This window comes from Canis lupus, chromosome 6 (genome assembly GCF_011100685.1).
Source record: "Canis lupus familiaris isolate Mischka breed German Shepherd chromosome 6, alternate assembly UU_Cfam_GSD_1.0, whole genome shotgun sequence".
NCBI lineage: Eukaryota > Metazoa > Chordata > Mammalia > Carnivora > Canidae > Canis > Canis lupus.
The window spans coordinates 37,974,251-38,002,116 of NC_049227.1; the positions used below are offsets into that span (position 1 = coordinate 37,974,251).

The window sequence follows — 27,866 nt, forward strand, 5'->3', positions numbered from 1 at the left end:
TTTTTCCAAAGTGATTTTAATTTGCATTCCTCTGATGACTAACGATATATATATATTTTAAACTATTTTTTTAAATTTCCTTTTTAAGGGGTAGGGGCAGAGGAAGAGGGATAGATCTCTTTATCTTAGGCAGGTCCACATGTAGCACACAGCCCGACGCAGGGCTCCATCTCACAACCCTGAGATCATGACCTGAACTGAAATCAAGAGTCTGATGCTTAACCAACTGAGTCATCCAGGCATCCCTCTGAGGGCTAAGGAAATTATCTTTTGTGACATATCTTCAATTTTTTTGGCTCACTTTAAGCTGGGCTGTCTCTTACTGATTTTTAAATGTATTGGAGACATCTCCTAGTCAACATTTTGCTTTCTCACCCTCTTCTCTTGAACAGATATCCCTAATTTTGATGAATTACAATATATCACACTTGTCTTTCATGGTAACTGCTTTTTTTGTGCTCCCTCTAGTCTTTACCTAGTTCAAGTTTCTGAAAGTATTCTGTATTTTTTCTAAAGGCCTGGCTGTGTTAGCATTCACATTTAGAGCTATGATCCATCTTGGAATAACTTTTGTGTATGGTGGGAGGGAGGGGGTCAAGGTCCATTTTCCTGTAAGAATATCGCAATTGGAGTAGCACAATTTAATACAAAGACCGTCTTTTCTCCATTGAACCGCAGTGGAGCCTTTGATGTAAATCTGGTGACCATATATGTGTGGGGTGGTGTTTGGACACTCTATTGTACTGCATTGGTCTATTTGTCTGCTCTTGTGGCAATACCTACAGCTCTCTATTAAGCCTTGAAATTCTGTAGTGTAAGTCTAGCTTTGCTCTTTTTTTTTTTTTTTTCAAAATAATTTTGGCTAGTTCAGAGTCTTTTGCTTTATGGATATATTTTTAGAATTAGCTTGCCAATTTCCATCATCCCTTCCTCACCAAAAAAAGCTTGCTGGAATTTTGATTAGGAAGTCATTCGATTTATAGATCAATTTGAGAAGAACGGACATTTTAACAATATTGTTTTCCAGTCCATGAATATGGTAAATTGCTCCTTTAGGTCTTTAATTTCTCTTAGTATTGTTTTGTAATTTTCAGTGTAGAGGTCTTGCAGATTTTTTGCTAAATTTATTTTTAAATACTTGCTTTTTAAATATTTTAAAATTTTACTTTCAATTTCATTGTTGCTAGTAAGTAGAAATATATATGGTCTTTTTTTGGTATTGACTTTGTGTTCAGAAATCTTGCTAAGTTCATGCTAAGTTCTAATCAACTGTAGATTGAATGAAACAAAACATCAACCAGAAAAGATTACTCCTAGACAATGAAAGTGAAGTATATACTTTACTTGCCTTTATATTATTTGTTTTTATTTTTTTTATTTAAGTGTTTTTAATAAGCATGTATTACTTGTATATTTCAATGAGGTAGGGAAGCAATACATGTTTGTTAGCAAAACCTAAGCAATTGATTTATTTTTATTTATTTATTTATTTTTTTAAAATTTTTATTTATTTATGATAGTCACACACAGAGAGAGAGAGAGAGGCAGAGACACAGGCAGAGGGAGAAGCAGGCTCCATGCACCGGGAGCCCAATGTGGGACTCGATCCCGGGTCTCCAGGATCGCACCCTGGGCCAAAGGCAGGCGCCAAACCGCTGCGCCACCCAGGGATCCCAAAACCTAAGCAATTGAAATTTGCAAAATAGGGGCTGGCTGTCTCAGTAGAGCATGCAACTCGATCTCAAGGTCATGAGCTCAAGCCTCACATTGGGCATGGAGCCTACTTAAAAAAAAAAAAAAGATAAGACAAAACAAATTTACAAAATAAAAAACAATTTCTTAATTGCATTGTCCTATATTTCCAGCTTTTCTATATATGGCCAGATAAAAATGGTATGTGATTATCCATCACTACGGGAAAAAAGTATCCTAATTCTCCACACCTTGATTTTTTCCACATAAAAATACACTATAAAATATCCAAGAATCTCAACAAACTCCAGGTAAGATTAACTCAGAGACCCATATTAAGACACATTTATAACCAAACTTTCAAAAAGACAAAGACAAAAAGAAAATGTTAAAACCAGCAAGACAGAGTCTACTATCATGTAAAGGGATCATCAGTAAAGATTAGCAGACTTTACAGAAAAAAAAATTAGTGCACAAGCTAGTGCTACTGTAACTTTGGTTTACAACTCCAAATTTTGTTTCTACATAATTTGAGAATAAAGAAGGGGTGCCAATTTGGCTCAGTTGGTAGAGCATGTGGCTCTTGATCTTGGGGTTGTGAGTGCGAGCCCCACACTGAGTGTACAGATTACTTAAAAATTTAAAAAAATTAAAGAAATTAAACAATTTTAAAAAATCACTAGTTTATGTTTGGGGGCATGCAACATATAAAGATGTAACATTCTTATATCAACAACCAAAAGGAGTCAGATGCAGTTGTAAAGGATCAAGCAAAGTTTTTGTATGTTGTGCATTAGGCTGGTCTAAATTCAAATTAGTGTTGGAATTTCAGGATGTTAAATGTAATCCCATGGTAACCACAAAGAAAATAGCTATAATATATACACAAAAGGCAATGAGAAAGGAATTTAAAGATTTCACTACAAAAAAATCAACGATAGGACCCACAACTCTATGGTCAGCTAATCTTCAACAAAGCAAGAAAGACTATCCAATGGAAAAAAGAGTCTCTTCAACAAATGGTGCTGGGAAAACTAGACAGCAACATGCAGAGAAGAATGAAACTCGACCACTTTTGTACACCATACACAGAAATAAATTCAAAATGGATGAAACACCTAAATGTGAGATAGGAAACTATCAAAATTTAGAGAAGAACACAGGCAGAAACCTCACTGACTTTGGTCATAGCAACCTCTTACTAGACACGTTGCAAGGGAAACAAAACCAAAAGTGAACTATTGGGACTTCATCAAGATAAAAATCTTCTTTAAAAAATGATAAAAAGCTTCTGCACAGCAGAGGAAATCAACAAAACTAAAAGGCAACCTATGGAATGGAAGAAGATATTTGCAAATGACATAACTGATAAAGGATAGTATCCAAAATCTATAAAGAACTTATTAAACTCAACGCCCAAAAAACATATAATTCAGTCAAGAAATAGGCAGAAGACACGAATAGACACTTTTCCAAAGAAGACATCCAGATGGCTCACAGAGACATGAGAAGATGCTCAACATCACTCATCATGGGCGCCTGGGTGGCTCAGTAAGTTAAGCATCTGCCTTCAGCTCAGATCATGATCCCAGGGTCCTGGGGTCAAGCCCCATATAGGGTTCCCTGATCAGTGGGGAGCCTGCTTCTCCCTCTCCCTCTGCTTTCCACTCCTCCTGCTTGTTCTCTCTCTCTCTTTCTCTGTCAAATAAATAAATAAAATCTAAAAAAAAAAAAAAGAAAGAAAGCGAAAATAAAATGTTTAGAAAAAAAACACATCACTCATCATCAGGGAAATACAAATCAAAACCACAGTGAGATATCATTTCACACCTGTCAGAATGACTAAAATTAACAACAAGGAAATAAAATATGTTGGCAAGGATGTAAGAATGAGGAACCCTCTTACATTGCATTGATAGGAAACTGGGTGCAGCCACTCTGGAACACAATATGGAGGTTCCTCAAAAAGTTAAAAATAGAACTATCTTATATTCAGCAATTACACAACTAGGTATATACCCAAAGGATAAAAAAAAATACATATTCAAAGGGGTACATGCACCCCAATGTTTATAGCAGCATTCTCAACAACAGCCAAACTATGGGAAAAGCCCAAATGTCCATTGACTGATGAATAGATAAAGAAGATGTGGTATATACATACACTGAACTGTTACTCAGCCATCAAAAAGAATGAAATCTTGCCATTTGCACGATGGATGGAGCTAGAGTGTATTACACTAAGTAAAATACGTCAGTTAGAAAAAGACAACATATGATTTCACTTATTTGTGGAATTTAAGAAACAAAACAGATGAACATAGGGGAAGGAGGGAAAAGAGAGAGAGGGAAACAAACTATAAGAGACTCTTAACGATAGAGAACAGAGTTGATGGAGGAAGGGAGAGACATGGGGCATGGGCTAGACGGGCAATGCGGAAAAAGTGCTCTCCTTAATTGTTTTTTTTTTCCAAAGATATTATTTATTGGGGAGTGTCAGGCAGAGGGAGAGGGAGAAGCAGGCTCCCCATGGAGCAGTGAGCCCAATGCAGGGCTTTATCCCAGGACTCTGGGATCATGATCTGAGCCAAAGGCAGATGCTTAACTTACTTAGCCACCAAGGTTCCCCAGAAGGGCACTTGTTATGATGAGCACTGGGTGCTATATGTAAGTGATGAACCACTGAATTCTACTTCTGAAACCGTTATTGCAATGTATGTTAACTACCAGAATTTAAATGAAAATTTGAAGGAAAAAACACAGAAAACAAATCCAAAAAAATAAACTATACACAAAGACAGTAATGCAATAATTGAAGGGGAGAAGCTATAACACATAAAGAAAACAAACAGCAAAATAACTTTACCAGTCATTTTAAAATACAGTTTATTTAAATTCAATTTGCCAACATAGTATAACACCCAGTGCTCATCTCATTATGTGCCCTCCTTAATGCCCATCACCCAGTTACTCAAACCCTACCAGTAATTATTTTAAATGTAAATGGATTAAACTATCCAATTAAAAAATAGAGATTTTGGGCAGCCCTGGTGGCGCAGCGGCTTAGCGCCGCCTGCAGCCCGGGGTGTGATCCTGGAGACCCGGGATCTAGTCCCACATCAGGCTTCCTGCGTACAGCCTGCTTCTCTCTCTGCCTGTGTCTCTGCCTCTCTTTCGCTCTCTCTGAATAAATAAATAAATAAATAAATAAATAAATAAATAAATAAATCTTAAAAAAAAAATAGAGATTTTCATTAAGATAAAACCCATGATCCAATTATATCCTGTCTACAAGAGATTCATTCACCTGAGATGCAAAGACACAAATGGGTTGAAAGAAAAAGGTTGGAAAAAATATTCCATGAAAAGAGTAATCACAAGAGAGCAGGACAGTCATTACAGATATAAGACAAAATAGATTTTAAGTCAAGAAAGGTCACAGGGCACCTGGGTGGCTCAATGGTTAACCAGCTGACTCTTGATTTTAGCTCAGGTCATGCATGATCTCAGGTTCTTGGGACCGAGCCCAGCATTGAGCTCCACACTCAGCATGGAATCTGAGATTCTCTCCCTCTGCCTCTTCCTTCACTCACACATTCTCTTTCTCTCTCTAATAAATACATCTTTTAATAAAAAAGAAAGGTCAAAGAAGAACATTGTATATATTTTAAAAATATTTTGTTTATTTGAGAGACAGAGCAGGAGGAGGAGAAAAGGATAGAGCAGAGGGAGGAGGGAGAGGAAGGAGGAAATAATCTCAAGCCAACTCTGCACTAAGCGTAGAGCCTGACATAGGGCTGGATCCCACAATCCTGAGATCATGACCTGAGCTGAAACCAAGAGTCAATTGCTTAACTGAGTGAGCCACTCAGGCACTCCTAAACAACACATTTTTTAAAAAAGATTTTATTTATTCATTCATGAGAGACACAGAGAGAGAGAGGCAGAGACATAGGCAGAGGGAAAGCACTCAATCTCAGGACCCCCGGATCATGACCTGAGCCAAAGGCAGACACTCAACCACTGAGCCACCCAGGCGTCCCTAAACAACACGTTTTTAAGTAACTAATGTATTAAAGAAGAAATCACATGGGAAATTAGAAAAAAAAAGAGATAAATGAAAATGAAAACATACCAAACTAATTGGCATAGTGAAGGGGTGAAATTTTTTTGTGAAGGGGTGAAGTTAATAGCTACAAACACTTAACATTAAAAAGCAAGAAAGATCTCAAATCAACAACCTAACTTTACAACTTAAGGAACTAGAAAAGAACAAAGTAAACCCAAAGCAGGCAGAGGAGGGAAATAATAAAGAGTGGAGATAAACAAGAAAAGGAATTAAACAACAAAGAAAGATTAATGACAGCAAAAGCTCGTTCTTCAAAAAGATCGACAAGATTGACAAACCTTGGACTCAGAAAAAAAGAAGACTCAAATGACTAAAATCAGAAATAAAATTGGGGATACTACTACCAATTTTATTTTTTTAAAGGATTTTAAGAGTCTAGGAACAACTATACACCAAAAAATTGGGTAACAATTTTAGACAATTGCATAGACAAATAGACAAATGCATAGAACCACAAAACCTACCAAAACTAAATCACAAAGAAATAGAAAATTTGAATAGATCTATAAAGTAAGGAGACCCATAAGCAGTAGTCAGTATTTAAAAAAAAAAAAAAATCTCCTTACAAAGTAAAGCCCTGGGCCTGATGGTGTCACTGGTGGATTCTACCAAACATTTAAAAAAGAAGTAATACCAATCCTTCTCAAATTTTTCCAAAAAATTGAAGAAGAGGGAACATTTCCTAACTCATTTTATGAAGTCAGGTCGGTCTAACAAAACCAAAGACATTACAAGAAAAGAAAACTAGGGACCAATGTTCCCTATGAACATTAATGCAAAAATCCTCAACAAAAAATAACTTTGAGAAATTTAGTAAATTTAATCATTTAATAAACTCAGGAGTTTATTCCTAGATTACAATGATTCAACAGAGAAAAACTGATCAACGCAATGTACATCAACAGAATAAAGGAAAGAAACCACATGGTTATCTCAACTGATGCAGAAAAAGCATTTGACAAAATTGAATATCCTTTTTATTCCTTTTCCTTAAAGATTTTATTTATATATTTGAGAGAGATAGAAAGCACAGCAGGAGAGAGGGAAGAGCAGACTTCTCACTGAGCAGGAAGCCTGATGTCAGACTCGATCCCAGGACGCAGGGATCATGACCTGAGCCGAAGGTAGACACTCAGCCAACTGAGCCACCCAGATGACCCTGAATATCCTTTGATGATAAAAACATTCAACAAGGGGTGCCTGGCTGACTCAGTCAGAGAAGCATGCAACTCGATCTCAGGGTCATGAGTTTGAGCCCCACATCAGGTATAGAGATTATCTAAATAAATAAATAAACAAAAAACCCCAAAACATTCTAGGGTGCCTGAGTGGCTCAGTTGGTTAAGTGTCTGGCTCTTGAATTCGTCATGATCTTGGGTCCTGCATCAGGCTCCCTGCTTAGCAGGAGGTCGGCTTGTCTCCCTCTCCTTCTGTCCCTCCGCCCACTGGTGCGCGTGCTCTCTCTCTCTCTCTCAAATAAATAAATAAATAAATCTTAAAAAAAAACAAAACAGTCAACAAACTAGTAATAGGAGGAATCTACTTTCACCTAATAAAAGCTGTATGTGAAAAAAAACACAGCAAACATCATTCAATAGTGAAAGTCTAAAAGCACTTCTAAGACCAGGAATAAGCTATAGGTACCCATTTTTGTCACTTCTATCCAACATAGTGGTGGAAATTCTAGCTAGAGCAATGAGGCAAGAAAAGAAATAAAAGGTATCCAAATTGGAAAGGAAGAATTAAAATGATCTCTGCTTGCAGATGATATGATCTTTTACAAAACAATTATTAGAACTAATAAATTAATTCAGTGAAGTAGCAGAATACAAAGTCAACATACAAATAGAAATTGTATTTTACACGTAAACAATGAACAATCTGAAAAGGAAATTACAAAAACAATTCCATTCACAATAGCATCAAAAATAATAAAATACTTAGGAATTAACTTAAACAAAAAGGTGAAAGGCTTGCACAAAGAAAACGATAAAAATTGTTGAAATAAATAAATAAATAGAGACACATCCCATGTTCATGGGTTGGAAGACTTAATATTATTGAAATGTCCATGTTACCTAAAGCTACCTACAGATCCAATGCAATTCTATTAAAATCTCAACGACATTTTTTGCATAAATAGAAAAATCCATCCTAAAATTCATATAGAATCTTAAGGGATTCCAAACAGCCAAAACAGTCTTGAAGAAGAACAAAATTAGAGGACTCACCCTTCTTAATTTCAAAATCACTACAAAGCTACTGTCATCAAGACATTGTGGTATTGGCATAGAGACAGACATACAGACCAACAGAACTGAACAGAGAGCCCAGAAACAAGCCCTCACTTATATGGTAAAAAAGAGTTTTGACAAGGGCGCCATGCCTGTTCAATGAGCAAAGGACAGTCTTTTCAACAGATGGTGCCGTCAAAATTGGAGATGCACATGCAAAGCATGAAGCTGGATCCCTACCTAATACCATATACAAAAATAAACTCCAAAAGGATCAAGGATCTAAATATAAGACCTAAGACAATACAGTTCTTAGAAGAAAACAGCACAAATCCCATGACATGGGATCTGGCAGTGATTTCTTGGATGTGACACCAAAGGTATAGGTAACAGAAGAGAAAAATACAGAATTGGGCTTCATGAGAATTGAACATTTTGTTGCATCAAAGACACCAGAGAGGCTACAGAGAAAAAGGGAGCCTATAGGATGGGAGAAAATATTTGCAAATTATATATCTGATAAGGGATTAATAACCGGAATATACAGAGAACTCTTACAATTCAACAACAACAACAAAAAACAACCAGACATAAAAATGGGGAAAGGATTTCAATAGATATTTCCCCAAGAAGATATGCAACTAGGCACTGAACACATGAAAAGATGTTCAACATCATTCATCATTAGTGAAACACAAATTGACACTACAACGAGATCCCACCTCACATCTGTTAGGGTAGCTACTACCAAAAACACAGGAAACAACAAGCATTGGTGAGAAAGTTGAAAAATTGGAACCCTTATGCAGTTTTGCTGGGAATGTAAAATGGTAAAGCTACTGTGGAAAGTAGTGTGGCAGTTCCTCAAAAAATTAAAAACAGAATTACCACTTGTGGGCATATGCTCAAGAACTGAAAGCAAGGAGGCACCTCGGTGGTTCAGCTGGTCGACCTGGGGGATTCTTGGTTTTGGCTCAGGTCATGATCTCAGGGTCATGAGACAGAGCCCCACATGGGGCTCTGCATTCAGTGGGGAGGCTGCTTGAGGATTCTCCCCCTCATTGTGTGTGCACGGGGGAGGGAGCACGGAGCCAGAGGTAGGGCTCCTGAGATCATGACCTGAGCCTAAACAAGAGATGGACTCTTAACCGACTAAGCCATTCAGGCACCCCTATTTTACCACAATTTTTTAATGAAGAAAGAAAAACCATGGAGATCTGTATGATTCTATTTATGTGAAACCCTAGAAAAGGCAAAACTAATCTTAGACAAAAAGAGCAGATCAATGGCTCAGGGCCAGAGGGCCATAGGTGAGACAGACCGCAAAGGTGCATGAGGGGATTTTTTTGGAGGAAGAAATGTTCAAGGTCTTGACTGTGATAGTTGTTACACTGGTGTATACATTTGTCAGAACTAATCTCAAAACTATTTCTATGCTGGAAACAGGTTCATTTTTTTGTATATAAATTATACCTCAAAAAGGTGATTAAAACCTTTACGACAGGGATCCCTGAGTGGCACAGTGGTATGGCGCCTGCCTTTGGCCCAGGGTGCAATCCTGGAGACCCGGGATCGAATCCCACATCGGGCTCCCGGTGCATGGAGCCTGCTTCTCCTTCTGCCTATGTCTCTGCCTCTCTCTCTCTCTCTCTCTCTCTCTCTCTCTCTCTGTGTGTGATTATCATAAATAAAATTAAAAAAAAAAAAAACCTTTATGACATTAACAGCTAAGGGGATCCCTGGGTGGCGCAGCGGTTTAGCGCCTGCCTTTGGCCCAGGGCGCGAACCTGGAGACCCGGGATCGAATCCCACGTCAGGCTCCCGGTGCATGGAGCCTGCTTCTCCCTCTGCCTGTGTCTCTGCCTCTCTCTCTCTCTGTGACTATCATAAATAAATAAAAATTAAAAAAAAAAAACAGCTAAAAAATACACTATGGACATTTTTCCAGTTTGACCTTATTTCTTATGGCCATAGAGTTTTCCACTGTATAACAGGGCCTTAATAATTTAACAACCCTCTTTGAACAGAAATTTAGGGTTTTTTCTCCTTCAACTTGTTACAAAGAATGCTTCGGGATCACAGTTGTAGCGCCATCTTTGTGCACTTGTCCAGTTATTTCTTTGGGATAAAATCTCAGAAGTGGAACTTCTGGGGCAAAAGATATTTAATAGCAACAGATAATGGCAAAATATGACCCAGAATCACACTAATTTACCCTCCCACTAGCTGTGTGTTAAATTCCTACCACTCCCACATTCTTACCAACGCAACCTGTTATGTCATTATAATCTTTGTCAGATGAAAGACAGTAGTTCGTTGTTTTGTTTTTTTCTTGATCATTAGTGAGAATGAGCATCTTTTTAATGCCTGGGTCATTTATACTTCCATGAGTTATCTGTATCCTTTTTTCTATTTCTATCTGCGTCCATAATTATCTGTGTCTAGAATTCTATTTGGTTTCTCATTAATTTCTTATAAGAATTAATTAAGAAATTAATTGATTTATAAGAGCTCTCTCTATATTAAGGATATTAGTGCTCTTTCATGTGTATTGCAGAGGTTGACTCCTGGCTTGAGGTTTTCTTTCAGTTTTGTGTATGGCTTTTACTGTTATTTGGAAATTTTTTTTTTTTTTTTGGAAATTTTAAATAAGTCTGTTAGTCTTTCCCTTGTGAGTCCAAGATTTTACATCTTGCTTTAAAAAAAAAATAAAAATAAAATAAAATGGCCTTCCTCACACAAAGAATATTTTTAAATATACTCTCATATTTTTTTACTGTGTTTTCATGGTTTTGTGTTTTTAATATTAACACTTTCATTCAAACCGAAATCAAATTTTGTGCTCATTATGAATTAAAACTCAAAGAATATGTTTCATAGGCCGGCCAGTTTGCCCCAACAACATTCCCACTAATTTGGAATGCTATTGTCTTCCCACATTACCAAACTCCTTCGTATGTAAATACTTTATGTATTTGTCCCTGGGCTCTATATTATGTTCTAATATACCATCTTGAAGATGGTATTCAAGAATCTAAGGTTGGTTCAATATTAGAAAATCTGTTAGTGTAGCTCGCAGCCTGAAGGAGGCTGGATATGAATCAATCATGTCAGTCCCTCCGGTGGCTTCCCACCACACCTAGAACAGACCCAAACTCTTTCAACAGTGAACAAGTCTCAGCAGTCCCCTGACCTTGTCTCCTGACCCTCCTTGTGAGCCCTCTCGCCCATTCACCATGCTCCAGCAATTATGTTTTTTTTCTGTCCTGCCATGATTAACTTTCTCCCCCTTCAGATCACTGCTCCTACGTAGCCTTCTCACAGAGGCCTTCCCTGGCCACTGTGACCATCAACGGGCTCCGCCACGCGTAATGTGTGTTTCCTTCACAGCACTTATCACCTGCAGAGGCGCCTCGCTCATTTCCCTCTTTTCTTCCCTACTGTCACGATGCTTCCACCCCGACCACACTCACAGGGTCAGGACTTGGTCTAGCTTGTTTCCCTTGACTTCCCCTGGTGTCCGGGACACATGACAGGCCCTCAATACGTACCTGATGATTGGATGAGTGAATGGAAATAAATCATGCAGCTATATCAATATTGCTCAAAAGGCCTTTCCCCATTTAACAGCCCCCCCCCCATTTATTAAAAATGTAGGAATGTACTCTAAGAGGCAGTAGATTATCCAGCACAAAGGCTTCTGTTGGCGAAGCCTTGGTTTCTCCAACTCAACTGCTCCCCAGCTGTATGTTGTCCTTGGGCAAATCACTTAACCTCTCTGAGCCTTGATGTCCTCATCCATAAAATGGGAAAGATAATGCAATTGAGAGTTGCTACAAGAAGTAGAATAAAGAGTGCTTAACAGAATGTCTGGAACACAGTAAGCCTTCAGGGAGTATCACATAATGTTATTTGAATGGTAAGAGGAGACAAGGAACTCAAGGAATCTTTTTCAAGATGAGAACTAATTAGACATTGTCGCAAACGCAGGCCTGCCAGCTTGGGCTGGAATCATGCCTGGCGGTTGGGAGTAAAATGCAGATGCCCTTGCACGACTGCCATCCTTCACCACCGCGTAGGGGAAGCAGGGAGTCTGACTGATGTGGGGAAATTGTTCAAGATAAGTCTGGCGGTTTTAGAAAATAGAACTTATTCATACTGGGATAAGAATTCACCATGAAACGACGAGAACTAAGGTGAATACCTAACATGTTGATCAGATAGGAGATAAAATACACAAAAATTGTCTCCTTTATAACAACAGAATTCACAAGAACAACAAAAACCATTTAAAAGTATCTAGACGCAGGCAACCCTGGTGGCTCAGCAGTTTAGCACCGCCTGCAGCCCAGGGTGTGATCCTGGAGACCCTGGATCGAGTCCCACGTCAGGCTCTGTGCATGGAGCCATGGAGCCTGCTTCTCCCTCTCCCTCTGCCTGTGTCTCTGCCTCTCTCTCTTTCCTCTCTGTGTATTCTCAGGAATAAATAAAAATCTAAAAAAAAAAAAAAGTATCTAGACGCAAATAGGGAACTGGCAAGATGCACATGAGGGAAAACACAGCGTCACTACAGGATCTAAAGGAAGACCAATGACCCCTACTCCAGTCTACACACATTAACGAGATTTCAGTCCAAATCCCCTCTGGTTTCTTCTCACCTTGGTTTTCACACTTATAAGAACCGAGGATTGAGCACAGTGAGAGGATCCGAAGAATATGCTCCTGGCCTTTTACGAATGCTCCCAGATTCCTCGGCTGTGTTGGACGCCAACCAGCTACCCTGAATTCATTGCATTACTTAGTGCTTCAATAGCGCTAGGAACAGAACGGCTGGAAAACACTATTTTACTTGTCGCTAAGCTTCTTTTTAGCATTTTCCAGGTAAATGGTTCATCCTGAGTTAAAATGCCAGGAAGGCCCAATGCAAATACAAGGTCAGGGAGTATGTGGCCCCCTTGGGGCTGGAGCCAGTGACTCCTCTTAAGTGATTATCCCTGAGACCCAGAGAGCTGCCGGGCTGGGAGGCATGGGTCAGACCCGTTTCAGTGAGCTCCTGCCGCCCAGGGCAAAAGGTGTGACCTCTGCCCAGCGCTGTGTTCTGTTTTCTGTCCTAGACCTGTGGATGAGGGCTGCCGACCCGCACCCCCTGAGTTCCTGAGGCCCTGCTGGAGGGGCTGCCATGGGCCGGACATCCCGCCCGCTACAGGTGAGGACAGGAAGGGGGTGCGGGTGGGCTTGGGATCCCCCAGTGTCCACCTTAGCTGAGGGAGGGACACGTGGTCAGCCGGCTTTGGCTACGGGATCCACTCAAATCCTCAGAGAGGAAAAGGGAGGTGGGCAGGTGGTGCCTGGGCACAGCTCTGCCTCATAGCGGCTCCCCGCCAAAGTGCTCAGTAGAAAACAGTGCGCCTGCGCATCAGGAGACCCCAGGAAAACAGTGAGGAAGACCACGACACCGTACGTGTAGGAGCTTGGGCAAAGCACCATGACACGGGCCCACGGTAGGACCGCACTGTGGCTTCACCGCCCTGGGGGCCGCCTGGCTCCCCCCGACCCCCATCCGCCCCTCGCAACCAGCGACGATCTCCAGAGTTCTGCCTTTTCCAGAAGGTCGCAGAGCTGCAATCACAGAACACTTCCCAGACTGGCTTCCTTCCTTCACCCCTTCTTGCAAGCGGACCTGCCCTGAACCTCGTCTCTATCTCCAGGTCACAAATGAGGACACCACAGCGCACGCAGCTCAGGCGGCCTGCCCAGTGTCCCATAGCCGGTAAGTGGCAGAGCTCGGGTTCGAGCCCAGGCTGGGCTCTGATCCACCGGCCCCCGCATCAGAGGCAGGCCCCCCTCGCCCGTCCGGGCCCTCCCGGGCTGGGCTGAGGACAACCAGCAGGCCGGGGAGGGCACAGCGAGGGTCCCTTCCTGGCCCCTTAGGCTCACTCCCTGCCCAGGCCCGGCGGGTGACACGGCTCTCTCCCCAGCTCCCGGCGGCAATCCCGGACCCCATGAGGAAGCAGGAGGTGCGGCCGGGCGCAGAGGCAGGCCAGGGGTGCGGCTCGGGCTCCCCAGCCGGGCAAGTGAAAGCTCTCGTGGACCTGCTGGCCGGGAGGAGCAGCCAGGGCTCCCAGACCCCGCAGGCCCCGGACAGGCCACCACTCGGCGATGGTAGGCAGAGGGAGCGCGTCCCGCCCCCCCCCCCGCCCCTCCCGTGTCCCCGTCCCTCCCAGCCCTCCCCTTCGGCCTCTGTCCCACAGGCTCAAGGACACAGAAGTGCCAGGAGGCTCTGCTGAATTGGGTGAAAGGCAGCCTGGAGCTGGGCGGCCCCCCGTCCAGGCTGACCAGCCTCCTGCTGGTGGAGGGGCTGACGGACCTGCAGCTGAAGGAACACGACTTCACACAGGTGGAAACCACACGTGGGGGCTGGCACCCGGCTAGGACCATCGCCCTCGACAGACTCTTCCTGCCACTGTCGCGGGTGTCTATCCCTCCCCGAATCTCCATCACCATCGGGGTCGCTGGCGTGGGCAAGACCACCCTGGTGAGGAACTTTGTCTACCTCTGGGCCCGGGGACAGGTTGGCAAGGACTTCTCCCTGGTGCTACCTTTGACTTTCCGAGATCTCAACACCCACGAGAAGCTATCTGCAGACAGACTCGTCCACTCGGTCTTCCCGCACACTGGGGAGTCTGGCCTGGCAGCAGCAGCCCCATCCAAAGTCCTCCTTATCCTGGACGGCCTGGATGAGTGTAAGATGCCTCTGGACTTCTCCAACACTGTGGCTTGCACAGATCCCAAGAAAGAGATCCAGGTGGACCATCTGATCACCAACATCATCCGAGGCAACCTCTTCCCAGAAGTGTCTGTCTGGGTCACTTCTCGCCCCAATGTGGCTGGCCAGATCCCGGGTGGCCTGGTGGACCGGATGACAGAGATCCGGGGCTTTAATGAGGACGAGATCAAGGTGTGTCTGGAGGAGATGTTCCCCGAGGACCACACCCTCTCAGGCTGGGTCCTGAGGCAGGTGCAGGCCGACAGGGCTCTGTATCTGATGTGCACAGTCCCCGCGTTCTGCCGGCTGGCCGCGTCGGCACTGGCTCACTTGAGCCGCAGCAAGCTGGGGCCCCAGGATGCAGAGCCATGGGCCCCAAGGACCCTGTGCGAGCTCTACTCCTGCTACTTCAGGATGGCCCTCGGTGGGGACGGGCAGGAGAAGGGCAAGGCGAGCCCTCGCATCGAGCAGGTGGCCCACAGCAGCCGCAAGATGGTGGGGACCCTGGGGCGGCTGGCCTTTCACGGGCTGGTCAGGAAGAAGTACGTGTTCTATGAGCAGGACCTGAAGGCGTTCGGCGTGGATCTCACTCTGGTGCAGAGCGCCCTGTGTGGCTGCTTCCTGCAGCGGGAGGAGACCCTGGCCTCGTCCACAGCCTACTGCTTCAGCCACCTGTCCCTGCAGGAGTACGTGGCAGCTGCGTACTACTACAGTGCGTCCAAGAGGGCCATCTTCGACCTCTTCACCGAGGGTGGCGTGTCCTGGCCCCGCCTGGGCTTCCTCACACACTTCAGGAGTGCGGCCCAGCGGGCCATGCAGGCTGAGGACGGGCGGCTGGATGTGTTCCTGAGATTCCTCTCGGGACTCCTGTCCCCAAGGGTCAATGCCCTGCTGGCCGGCTCCCTGCTGGCCCAGGGTGAGCACCAGGGCTACCGGGCCCAGGTGGCGGAGCTCCTGCAGGGCTGCCTACGCCCCAACGTGGCCGTCTGTGCCCGGGCAGTCAACATCCTACACTGCCTGCACGAGCTGCAGTGCACAGAGTTGGCCCGCAGCGTGGAGGAGGCCATGGAGAGCGGGGGCCTGGCAGGGCTGACCGGCCCCCAGCACCGCGCGGCCCTGGCCTATCTCCTGCAGGTGTCTGATGCCTGCGCCCAGGAGGCCAACCTGTCCCTGTGCCTCAGCAGGAGCGTCCTGCAGAGCCTGCTGCCCCAGCTGCTCTACTGCCGGAGCCTCAGGTGGGCACTGGGGTCGGGATGTGCAAGGTGTGGGGGTGGAGGAGCGGGCAGGCCCAGGAAGTTTCCTCACCACCACCACACCCCCCTGTATCAGAATCCTAGGGCCGGCTGCCTGGAGATGGACCACAGCACAGATGGCTTAAGGCAACATAAACTCACAGCTGTTGGCCAGAGTTCCAAATCAAGGTGTTAGCAGGGCCAAGCTCCCTTGGAACCTGTAGGGGAGCATCCTCCCTGCCTCTCTAGCTCGTGCTGTTTGCTGGCAACCTCAGCTTGTCCACACCTCACTAATCTTTGTGGTCACACGGATTCCTTCTCCATGTTCCTGTCTTCAGGCAGTGTTTGTTCCCTCTGATAAGAACACCAGGCCTATGGGATTATAGGCCCGCCCCGCTCAGAAAGACATCATTGTAACTAATGACATCTGCAATGACTCTATTTCCAAATAAGGTCGCATTCTTGAGTCACTGGCCAGGTGAGGGGTGGGGGTGGGGTGGGGGTCAGAACACCAACATATCTTTTTTGAGGAATACAATTCAACCTCTGACGCCTTGTGAACCATCCCAGTCCTGACAGAGGCCACACCGACTCCCTCCACCCCCAGCCCAGCATCCACCCAGGGCTCTGGACCTTAGGAAGGCTGTAAGACCAGGGCCATTTCAGACCTGGCAGCAGGTGCCATGTCCTCAAGAGGAGGAGAACTGGCGACCCATGTTCCCCAGACTTACATGGCGTGCGAGGCTGCTGGGAAGACACCCCCTGAATAGGAATCCTGGAACTCACAACACTGAGCCTCCCAGTCCACCCTCACAGGAAAACTCTGAGCATGGTGGGGTGCTGGCACGAACCCCTGAGCTGCATAACGGAGGCTGCAGCGTGATGGAAATGTTGGCCTGGGTGCCCCTGTGGTCCTGACGCCAGCCCTGCACCAGCACCTCACCCCACCTGCCCACGGGCCCTATTACCTGCTCATCATCGCTCTTCCTCCTGCAGGCTGGACAACAACCAGTTTCAGGACCCCGTGATGGAGCTGCTGGGCAGTGTGCTGAGTGGGAAGGACTGTCGCATTCAGAGGATCAGGTAACACTGACTCAGGAGACCCCATCCAGGGTGCCCGCTCTCGCACAGGGTCTGGGGCTGCTTTCCCATCCTCCTCTCTGCTCAACTGGCCAGGAGTGCTTTCAAGGAGAGGTGCCTTTGAAGGCTGTGGCTCAGGATGCATGCTGCCTATTTCTGCCCATTCCAGAAAGTTCAGAGGCTCAGGTACCTCAACTGTGAGAGGAGGGAAAGGATAGGGTGAGGGTCAGATGCTATCACGGACGTGGAGGCATTTCTCTGAATACTGTGTGCTCCAACGTGGTGCCAGGCCCAGTCTTCTCTGCGCACCTCTCAAAGTTTGCCCTCAAAACAGTATCATAGGCATAGGATTGCTTTTTTAAAAAAGTATTTATTTATTTATTTATGATAGGCACACAGTGAGAGAGAGAGAGAGGCAGAGACACAGGCAGAGGGAGAAGCAGGCTCCATGCACCGGGAGCCCGATGTGGGATTCGATCCCGGGTCTCCAGGATCGCGCCCTGGGCCAAAGGCAGGCGCTAAACCGCTGCACCACCCAGGGATCCCAGGATTGCTTCTTTAATGTTAACATTTTTAATTAAAAAAATGAATTTAAACTTTTATTTTTTTTTTTAATTTTTTTTTTTTAATTTTTATTTATTTATGATAGTCACAGAGAGAGAGAGAGAGAGGCAGAGACACAGGCAGAGGGAGAAGCAGGCTCCATGCACCGGGAGCCTGATGTGGGATTCGATCCCTGGGTCTCCAGGATCGCGCCCTGGGCCAAAGGCAGGCGCCAAACCGCTGCGCCACCCAGGGATCCCTAAACTTTTAAATGAGTACAAAAATACAATTTAAACATTGCATCTTTAATGTTATAATTAGACGAAAGTCTATATGCTGATGGCAGAAGAGATTTTTGTGCTTAGGAAATTTCTTCCTGTGATAACGTTTCTGAGTCTAATACCCAGTTTGGAGCCGAACTGATGTGACCTGGAGGTGGCTAGAACTAGGGAGATGAGTTGGAGCATAGGATCTAGGGAGGAATTCTTCATCCTCACGTAAGCCTCCCTCCGGGTTCTGAAATAATCTTTGCCTGAGAAAACAAAAACAAACATGGAATGAGTCAGGCACAACTAGAAGTCATCGAGGACAGCGGTGAAAGCCGTGGGCCCTGTGTGGCCCTGGACAGTTACCTGTGTGCCGAAAGAGGGTTAAAATGGGGTTAAAACAGGGTCTGTGGGTCCAGGGGTTTCCCACGACCCTTCCTCGGGTTCAATGATTCTCTAGAAGGACTCACAGAACTCAGAAAAGCCATTGTACTGCAGCTGTGGTTCATTACATCAAAAGGATCAGATGGAAATCCGCAAAGAGAGAAGATGCATGGGGTGGTCCCCGGGAGAGCAGGCAAGCTCCCAGTTGTCTTCCCAGGGCAGTCGTATAGACGGTGCCTCCCTCTCCCAGTGACCCTGTGTGACAGCACACACGAAGCTCTCCCACCAGGGAGGCTCCCCAGGCTTGTGTGCAATTGTGATCGGAGGTTGGGCATGGAGATATACCTGACTGCCCCTAGGGAAGCCCTTCCAGAGGTCAAGCTGCTACTGGGGGGCGCCTAAGGCTCCCAGGTAAGCAGAGGTCAACTTTCAGGAACTGGGGCAAGATTAATAACCCTCTCCTGCACACTAACTACCTCTTTGGGTTGTCAAGAAGCTTCAGCAGGTCAGCGCAAGGGAAGTGTGAGGACAGGCCAGACACAGAGGAAGGACTGTACAAGGAAGGGCCAGCCATTATGAGCAGCATTATCTCTGTCTCGTTAGCCAGAGATATGAATGCAACCCCTTTGGAGAAAACACAGTAACGACAACTTTTCATTATTTTTTCCTTCATGGGAAGTCTTCAGCAAAATAGTCAACTTCCAGTGTTTTGCATGAAGGAGTCTGGAGAGTGCTCAGGAAATTTTTGGAATAGAAGTCAAAAATTTCTTCTATGGCCACATGCCCTTCACATCTCCATTTGAAATGTCCAAGGCACCCTTCAGGATACACACATGGCTCGTGAAGTATTACTCATAAAACATTACAAAAGTCTTGGGTAGGGCAGCCTGGTTGGCTCAGTGGTTCAGCGCTGCCTTTGGCCCAGGGCATGATCCTGGAGACCCAGGATCGAGTCCCACATCAGGCTCCCTGCATGGAGCCTGCTTCTCCTTCTACTTGTGTCTCTGCCTCCCTCTCTCTCTGTGTTTCTCATGAATAAATAAATAGAATCTTAAAAAAAAAAAAAAAGTCCTGGGTAGGGGCACCTGGGTGGCTCAGTGGTTGAGCATCTGCCTTCAGCTCAGGTTGTGATCCTGGGGTCGAGTCCCACATCGGGCTCCCCACAGGGCACCTTCTTCTCCCTCTGTGTGTGTCTCTGCCTCTGTGTGTGTGTCTCATGAATAAATAAAATGTTTTTAAAAATTGGCTGAGGTGGGAGTATTTATACCATGGAAATTGGCCAATACTACACATCAGTGTTTTTGTATTTTATTTTTTGCAGCACACCGCTGCGTGGGATCTATGTGGGCAACTTCTGTAACTGCCTATGCTCTCTGCTGCACTGTCTGTGTAGAAGCTGCTGTGCCAGATTCTGGCCCAACTCTGCCCTGGGACTCTTTGCCAGTGTGAGGGTCTGTCCCCTTTCTCTGGCCTTACCTTACCTGGCTCAGACGCTTTCCTGCGCTGGTCACTCTCACTCCAGGGACCACCTCATCTCCACCTGCATCCAGGCTTCCATGATGCTAGTGAAACTGAGAGGTTTGGATCACAAGCCTGGTGTTGAGGAAGAGGCCATGAGACTTATGGACCTAAAATAACCACTCCTCTCTCCTCCTTGTGCAGCTTGGCTGAGAACCAGATCAGTAATAAAGGTGCCAAAGCTCTGGCCAGATCCCTCCTGGTCAACAGAAGTCTGACTGCTCTGGAGTAAGTAGGACACCAAAGGCCAACCTTCCACCCTTGGGTCAGGGACAGTTCGCGAGCCATCTCGTGAAGTCCCATAGACCACACTCTGCCCTGGGTGGGTTGGAAAGACAGTCAAGTGAGCAAAATCCTGGCTCCTCAGCTGTTAGGACCAGCTCAGGGAGGCATCAGAATTTCAGCCCTGAAGATAGTATTCTTCTCTCCCCCCTCCACACCTGGTCCAAGCCAAGTCCATCAGATCCTGCTTTCTCCTCCCCACCAAATGGGCCATACTGGGAAAGTCCTTACTTGTTCACCTAAATTAGGATTTCTCTGCAAAACGTGAAATCCTAAAGCCCAATATGTTATTTTCAAGGAACATAGATTTAAGGGTCAAGTAACTTCTGTTTTTGTTTTTCTGTCTCTGGGAATTGGATTAAAAACAAAACAAAAACCAGTTATTTCTCTTCCTTCCACCAGCCTCCGCAGCAACTCCATTGGACCTCAAGGGGCCAAGGCTCTGGCAGATGCTCTGAAGATTAACCGCACTCTGGCCTTTCTGAGGTATGTACCATCTGCTCCCTGTCCCGACGTAACCAGTAGAGGACCCAGAAAACCCCCTCCCAGGTGCCAACCATGGAATGGGAGATGATTCAAAATGGCAGGCATGCTACACTGGCTCCCACCTGGGTGGATACCACATGATCTTGTAACCTACACAAGTTTCAGGTTTCAGCTCTTCCACAGTCATTGTTCTTGTGTTTACAGCCTAATCAGGGGGTGGAAAAGAAGGAAGGTGGGGTGGTACAGAAGTGGAAAAGTAAAATAATCCATAAGGAAAACCTCTTCCTCCATTGAGTGGGAAATCCCCAAGACCATGGTGTCAGAATATTCCCCTGAGGTGTTTCCCAGGACATTGAAGGGCCCATCTTCCAGAATATTCCTATGGTTTGCTGTGGTTTGCTATCTTCCTCTTAGGGGCCTGTGGTTGTATCCGTCCTTAGTTGAATGTGTACTGTCATTTGTTTTTTTCATTTATTTATTTTTATTGGGGTAAAATTCACCATTTTAAAGTATACATTGCAATGGCACTTAGCACATTCACAGTTGTTCATTCATCACCTCTATCAGGTTCCAAAATATTTCCATCACCCTGACAGCAGATCCTGTATCCATTAGCAATGACTCCCCATTCTCCTGTTCCTCCCAGCCCCTGGCAGCCAGCAGTGTTGGTGCTCTCTGTCTCTAGGTTTACTGACTCTGCAGATTTCGCACACACTCACGTGCGCACACACACACACACACAGAATCCTACAACACAACCCTCTGTATCTGGCTTCTCTCACTGAACATTGTGTTTTCAAGGTTCATCCACATGGTAGCTGGTGCTTCATCCCCATCTATGACTGAGTCATACTCCACTGGACAGACCACAGTTCATCCCTTCATCAGTTGAGGGACATTTGGGTTGTTTCCACCTTTTGGCTCTTGTGAATAATGCTTCTGCACACATTCACATACAAGCATTTGAATACTTAATTCTTTTGAGTAGACGCCTACCAGTAGAATTTACTGTGTCATACGGTAACTCTGACCTTTTGAGAACTGCCGGACTGCTTTCCACAAAGTCTGCCCCACTTTACATTCCCACCAGCAGTGGGTGAGGGTTCCAATTTTTCTACATCCTTGTCAACACATGGATGCTGTGGCTTTTGGCTGTAATTCCGACCACTGATAAACTAGTTGTTATCCCGATATCATGGGCACCTTGTTTCCAGTCAAGAGACAAATGCTTAGAGACCCAGAGGGAATCCTAAGGCCAGAGCAGCACTGGGAAGACCGGGCTGTCCCCAGATCCTGTGTGGTGGGCAGTAAGGACAGGTAGCAGTCAGCTGCTCTGCCACCCCCTGCCTCTTCCCTTGGGCCTCGCTAACACTGCAGCAAGGGTGAAGGCCACAACCAGAGGGCACCCTCATGTGCACCATCGGTGACACACATCTTCTCGCCTCCTCCACAGCCTCCAGAGCAACGAGATCAGGGATAATGGTGCCAGGTCCATGGCTGAGGCGTTGGCTACCAACCGGACCCTCTCTGTGCTGCAGTAAGTGGACATGCTGACCAGCAGAGAGACCCTCTCTTCTCCTCTCCTCTCCTCCTCCAAGAGCCTCTCTGTCTGATTTCTGCAAGGAAGGATGACTGGGGAGATATCCTGAGGCTTTCTGACCCCTCTGGTTGGCCCCTGGAAATCTTGATGTCCACCACTTTTCCACAGAACAGGTGCTGGAAAACAACCAAAACTAAAGCCTCCTGCCAATGCAGAAAATCCTCTCCACAAATGTAGTAAAGAATGAAACAGTTTAATTATTTGAACAATCAACTAGAGAGCAGTGCACGTCATTGGCAATCCAACAACGAGTTGGCAAAGACAAAGAAATCTCACCCTTTTCTACAGCCAAGCAGACACAACCTGTGATATGTGTGTTCTTGATATCTGTGCTCCAGAGGACTGGACAGCACCATTTGTTGCACATAGCTTTTCCTAAATTTGCCTGGTAGCTGGGGTAGTCATCTGTTTACTAACTGCCTTTATCCAAAGGAAAAACCAAACTTCTCCTATCTTTATGACAAGCAGGCATTTACAAAGTGGAGTCGTGCTGTCTTTCTTGATATGTACATTTGAGAGAGATGGCTCCATGACTCCTACAGGCTGTCAATCTGGCAAGAGGTTTATTTAGCTTTTAAAAAGACTTACTCCTCAAAGGGACAGCTTTACCATTGCAAATTTTCTCAAAGAAATGCTCTAAGGGAAACGCTGTCAGGGAAAGGTCCCCTTTGGAACCTAACAAAATTCCCTTCTGTTTACATCCTATTTCGCCTCACACAACACAGGTCGGGCCTTGTCTGTCCTCCTAGGATGAGCCCGGGGCTTGTGGGAACATTTCCGTCCTCCAGATTTGGTATAAAGGGAAGTAGCTGTTGCAAGAGGGCCTAAATGGAGGATTGGCCTTCAGAGGACTGCAGGGCTGGGAGGCAGGCCGCTGGCTGGTCAAGAGGTAGATGGTTGGGTGTTGTTGGGAGGGTTGCCTGAGTGAGGAGTTGGTGGGACTCACGTGCAGGAGTCGCCACTCGAGAGCTTGCTGGATATTGTGCGTTCTCTGGTCACTGCTTTCCAGCTTCTGACAAGGGAGGGCCCAGCTGTCCTTGCCTCTGACACCCCCCATGGAATGATGGCATCACTTCAGCACCAAGCCACAGACCTTTCCTAGAGACCTCTCTGCCGATGCTGTGATAGATGGAGGGGGCATTCGAGCACTCTGAGCACTCCCCTCGAACCGGACCATCCCTGCAGTGGGAATGGCTATGGCTGGCTTTGCTGAAAGACCCTTCTCTCCCACAGCCTACAGAAGAATACCGTCGGGCCTGTGGGAGCCCAGCTGATGGCGGAGACCCTGAAACAGAACAGGAGTCTGAAGGAGCTCATGTGAGAAATGCAGAAGGGCCGAATATGTATCCTCACTGACTGCACAATGCCCAGCCCTTCACAAATATTTGTGAGCATGAGGATGAATGGATGGATGGACAGATGGACAGATGTGTGGGTGCAAGATAGCTGACTTTGGACTCAAGCTTCCCAGGATTGGGCCTCAGACTTAAACTTACTGCCTTCCCAGCACTGCCTGGCCATCTTCACATAAAGTATCACAAAACCTCCCACTAGAGAGTTGGCCCTGCCCCTGCTAGGGAGTCAAGTACTTTGCTACCTTGATGTATACAGGCCATAAGGAGTCACTTGCAGAGGCTACGTGCGAGCCACAGACCCAAGCTGAAACAAGCTGTGCACTGGGCACCCTTACCACCACAGAGCAAGCATGGCCCCGCACCCTGGTCCCTGGGCCCCACCCTGCCAGGCTGCTCCTGAAAACCGACTCACCCTGGTCCCATCTCTTGCAGATTTTCCAGTAACAGCATCGGTGACGGAGGTGCTGAGGCCCTGGCTAAGGCCCTGAGGGTGAACCAGGGCCTGGAGAATCTGGAGTGAGTCTGCCTGACTGCCCTCCAGGAGTGGCCGTGGGCAGAGGGTGACTCCCCTGGTTTCCCCACCTAGAAGCGGGCGGGTCCCAGAGGAGGGTTGTCAGGACCACTACTTCGCCAGAACCCAACCGCAGCAGCCTGGGGCATACTGTGACCTGTCCCACGCCCACCCCACCGTCCCATCCCGCCCCACTGGCTCCATTTCCCTAGACAGTGGAGGTTGGTGTTGACTGTGGAGTTTTCAGAGTGACAAACACCGAGTGCCCTTGAAAAGCTGGCACAGGTGACTGAAAAGGATGTTGGCCGTGGCGGCCTTGGTGGGGGTTGGGGGACCGCGATGCTGCCCCCACACCGGGGAGACGCAGCGGTGCTACTCTCTGGGGCTGCAGACAGAACACACACTCCTACCCCGGGTATTTGGAGCCACTCACATAAGGCAGAGGCTAAGCTGTGGGGCTGATGTACTAGACCCACCTGCGCGGACCTAGGGCGTCTGGAACACGGGGGCAGGGACAGGAAAGAGGGATGAGGAGAAGGGCAGCGTGAGATGACACCTACGGCCCGAGTCCCCCAGCTCTGCTGCACCTGACGCCGGAGCAGCAGCTCCCTGCGGGTCGGGATGGCCATGCCAAGTACGTCCCGTCATCTTGTCCTGTTTGCAGCCTGCAGAGCAATTCCATCAGTGACACGGGAGTGGCAGCCCTGATGGGGGCCCTCTGTGCCAACCAGGCCCTCACCAGCCTCAAGTAAGTCCTGGCTTCCCTCTCCAGTCAGTGTCCCTTTGGCCAAGGGGGACTTTGGGACTTGGAAGGAAAGCCCACACCTCCCACTGCGGGCCTGTTCTGTAGTGATCTGTGGTTGGGCTTTTCTGGAGCCTGGCATCCTGCACACTTCCTGCTCTCTCAGGGAGGGCGGGGGGGTGGGGCACAGGGGCACCTGGGGCCTCAGCTGGCCAGTTCTGCTGCTCCCTTCCAGCAAACCAGCCCCTGAGGCAGCTGAGCCTGGCCCCAGGCCCCTCACCTCTGAGAGCCTGTCACCTGAGCCCCTTCCTCCTGCTGGGTCCCCTGTGGGTGGACCTACAGGGGAGACACCTGGAGAGCTAGCGGTGGGAGCCTGGCTTGCTGGAGGCTCTTCTACCTCAGCCCTGATGGCTCAGGAGACCCAGGTCCTGCCTGAGGTTCCTTTGTCTCCAAAGGCCGGAGTGCCGGGGCCTGTCTCCCCCCTCTACCCCCCGCGCCCAGCCCTCACACATCCGGTCAGGGTCTTCTCTCTCCTCAGTCTTCGAGAAAACTCTATCAGCCCGGAGGGAGCCCGGGAGCTGGCACGAGCTCTCCGCAGCAACAGCACCCTAAAGAACCTGGAGTACGTGAGTTGGGTGCAGGCTGTGCCTCCCTCGCCTACCTGGCGCCCTGGGGAGTGGAGGGCAGAGGGCGGCTCTACAGGCTGGGAAGGGCCTGCTTGGGGAGGGCTGCCCGGAGGCCTGGCCGCTGGTGGCGACCCCACCACCCCCACGTGCTCAGTTACCTGCTGCCCCCTCCCCCAGCCACCTCCCCAGGGCGACGTGGGAGGGCCCAGGTCAGGGGCAGTGCAGTACAGGGACCAGGAGTGGGCTCCCAGGGGGTGATCTGTCCTGGGACCTCACTAAGCTGAATCCAGGTCCCCTCTCCGTGCGGCTGTCGGGGTTCAGTACAACAGCCTCAGGCACGGGCTTGGCACACACAGGTTTCCCCAACGTGAGCTGGGCGGTCCTCGGGGAGGAGGGGACCTGGATTCCCGGCTGAGAAAGCATGGGGCCTCTGTGGCCATCTAGGTCCTGCTTACTCACCGTGTTCCCCTCCTCCCAGCCTGACAGCCAACCTCCTCCATGACCAGGGCGCCCAGGCCATCGCGGTGGCAATGAGAGAAAACCAGGCCCTCACGTCACTTCAGTGAGTCTGCGGCAGCCCCAGCCCATCCCGTCCCGTCCCCTCTGTGGGGCTGTAGGACCATCGTACCAGCTCCCCAGGAGAACGAGGCCGGCTTTGGGGCCCCCCAGTAGGCTGCGCACTACGTCCTACTCTGCCTCCTGGGGCGGATGCATAGAGGCCTATAGGGAGGTGGGCACCCATGCCATACCTCCAAGTGTCACAAACTTCACGCAGGGGCCATCTGGGGTTTCTATTGGAGCCTGTTCCTGTGTCCACCCTTAAGCAGAGTGCTCATTCACCCTCTTCAACCAAACCTGAGGTGGGCTCCAGGAGTTCAGCCTATCAGTGGCGAGGACCTCATCCCGCAAGGACTCCTGCCCTGCCTACAGATTCTCCTGGGAGAGTCCCCTCTTTCTGGAACCTCCAGAACATGCAGGGCTCCGCCCTGGGCTCAAGTGTGTCTGTTTCTGTCCAGCCTGCAGTGGAACTTCATCCAGGCTGGTGCTGCCAAGGCCCTGGGACAAGCACTACAGCTCAACAGAAGCCTGACCAGCCTCGAGTAAGTGGGGCCTTGGCAGGGGCTGCAGGAGGGTCAGGGGAGCAAGGACTCTTGAAACCTTGGTGTCCACCAGGCACATGGCCTCCTCTGCCCTAAGGCCAGCAGGCATTTTTCTGCTTTAATAGCTTTACTGAAGCATAATCCAGGCACCACAATAATCTTCCGGTATAAAGTACAAAGCTGACTGGTTTCTACTACATCCACTGAGCTGTGCAACCATCACCACGATCAATTTGACACCATTTCCATCACCCCGGGAAGATACCCCAGACTCATTAGCAGTCACTCCCCACTGCCCCCAACCCCAGCTGTGGCCAGCACACATGTGCTCTGTCTCTATGGAGTCACCCATGCTGGACGTCTTACATACATGGACTCATACTGTCTGCAGCCTTTGCAACCAACATCTTTCATTTAGTGTCATGTCTTTAAGGGTCACCCAGGTGGTGGCATGAATCAGAGCTTCATTCCTTTCTATGGCTGAATCCTAGTCCAGTGTGTGCATAGACCACACTGTCCACTGATGGATACTGGGTTGTTCCCACTATCTGGCTCTCGTGACACTGCTGTGAGCCTTTGTGAGCCTTCATTTCTCGTGGCTACACACCATTAGTGGAACCGCTGGGTCGAGGGCTAACTCTGTGTTTAACCCTTTGAGCCTCACTGGCTTCTGACCAGGGTGTCTCACCTCTGGCTGGTTCTTGTGTTTGACATCCTGGTGCTCCCTACGGTTCTGTCCTAGGCCATCTTCTCTTGAATGACCTCTTTTCCAGAAGCTCTCCGCTCCCAGGCTCCTTGCCTTCAAAAAGCTCTGGTGCCCCCACGTTTATCCCCCAGATGTCTCTCCTGAGCTCCAGACCTGTGTCACCAATACCCACTCAGCATCTCCCCTAGGGGACCTCAAGGAACTTCAAACTGCCCAAACCACCTGCCCAGGAGCCTGCTTCTCTGGTCCCACCTCGTGAACAGGACCAGCCAGTCGTGTGAGCTAGAAACACCACCTCTGCTCTTGCTTCCCACCTGTGGCTGTCCTCCCTACGTTCCACCATTTCCCTTTGCCCCCACAGCCACCAGCAGGCCAGCAGCATCACTCACCTGTGTCACTGCAGGGGCACCTCTACATCCAGTCCATCTTCTCACAAAGCTGGCCAAAGAGCTTTCCCAAACGTAAATCTGTCCCCGTCCTGGGTGAAATGCTTAAATGCTGCCCAGTGCCTGCAGAGTGAAGGCCAACCCTTAACATGGCTTCCAAAGAACGCCCCAATCTGCTTCCTGTGTACCTCCTCAGCCTCATTCCACGAGGTGGCGACTCGACTAAGT

At 47.7% G+C, this 27,866-nt stretch overlaps 1 protein-coding gene and 1 long non-coding RNA gene across 2 annotated transcripts in view; one reads left to right on the forward strand and one right to left on the reverse strand.

Moving 5' to 3' along the window:
* Positions 1-27,866, forward strand: part of NLRC3 (NLR family CARD domain containing 3) — a 40,079-nt gene that overhangs the window by 4,263 nt on the left and 7,950 nt on the right. The window contains exons 2-15 of the mRNA XM_038540573.1: positions 13,170-13,261; positions 13,764-13,825; positions 14,034-14,217; positions 14,307-16,056; positions 17,050-17,136; positions 19,989-20,072; positions 20,529-20,612; positions 22,066-22,149; positions 23,446-23,529; positions 24,000-24,083; positions 24,743-24,826; positions 25,359-25,442; positions 25,925-26,008; positions 26,463-26,546. Of these exons, the coding sequence (XP_038396501.1) occupies positions 14,058-14,217; positions 14,307-16,056; positions 17,050-17,136; positions 19,989-20,072; positions 20,529-20,612; positions 22,066-22,149; positions 23,446-23,529; positions 24,000-24,083; positions 24,743-24,826; positions 25,359-25,442; positions 25,925-26,008; positions 26,463-26,546 (2,753 nt within the window). The 5' untranslated portion in view covers positions 13,170-13,261; positions 13,764-13,825; positions 14,034-14,057. The remainder of the gene's footprint in view (positions 1-13,169; positions 13,262-13,763; positions 13,826-14,033; positions 14,218-14,306; positions 16,057-17,049; positions 17,137-19,988; positions 20,073-20,528; positions 20,613-22,065; positions 22,150-23,445; positions 23,530-23,999; positions 24,084-24,742; positions 24,827-25,358; positions 25,443-25,924; positions 26,009-26,462; positions 26,547-27,866) is intronic.
* On the reverse strand, positions 17,894-27,820 carry LOC111096316. Its single transcript, XR_005360936.1, has 3 exons — positions 27,642-27,820; positions 19,808-19,919; positions 17,894-18,208 (listed from the first exon to the last, which is right to left on the reverse strand). It is a non-coding gene; the product is annotated as an uncharacterized LOC111096316 (long non-coding RNA).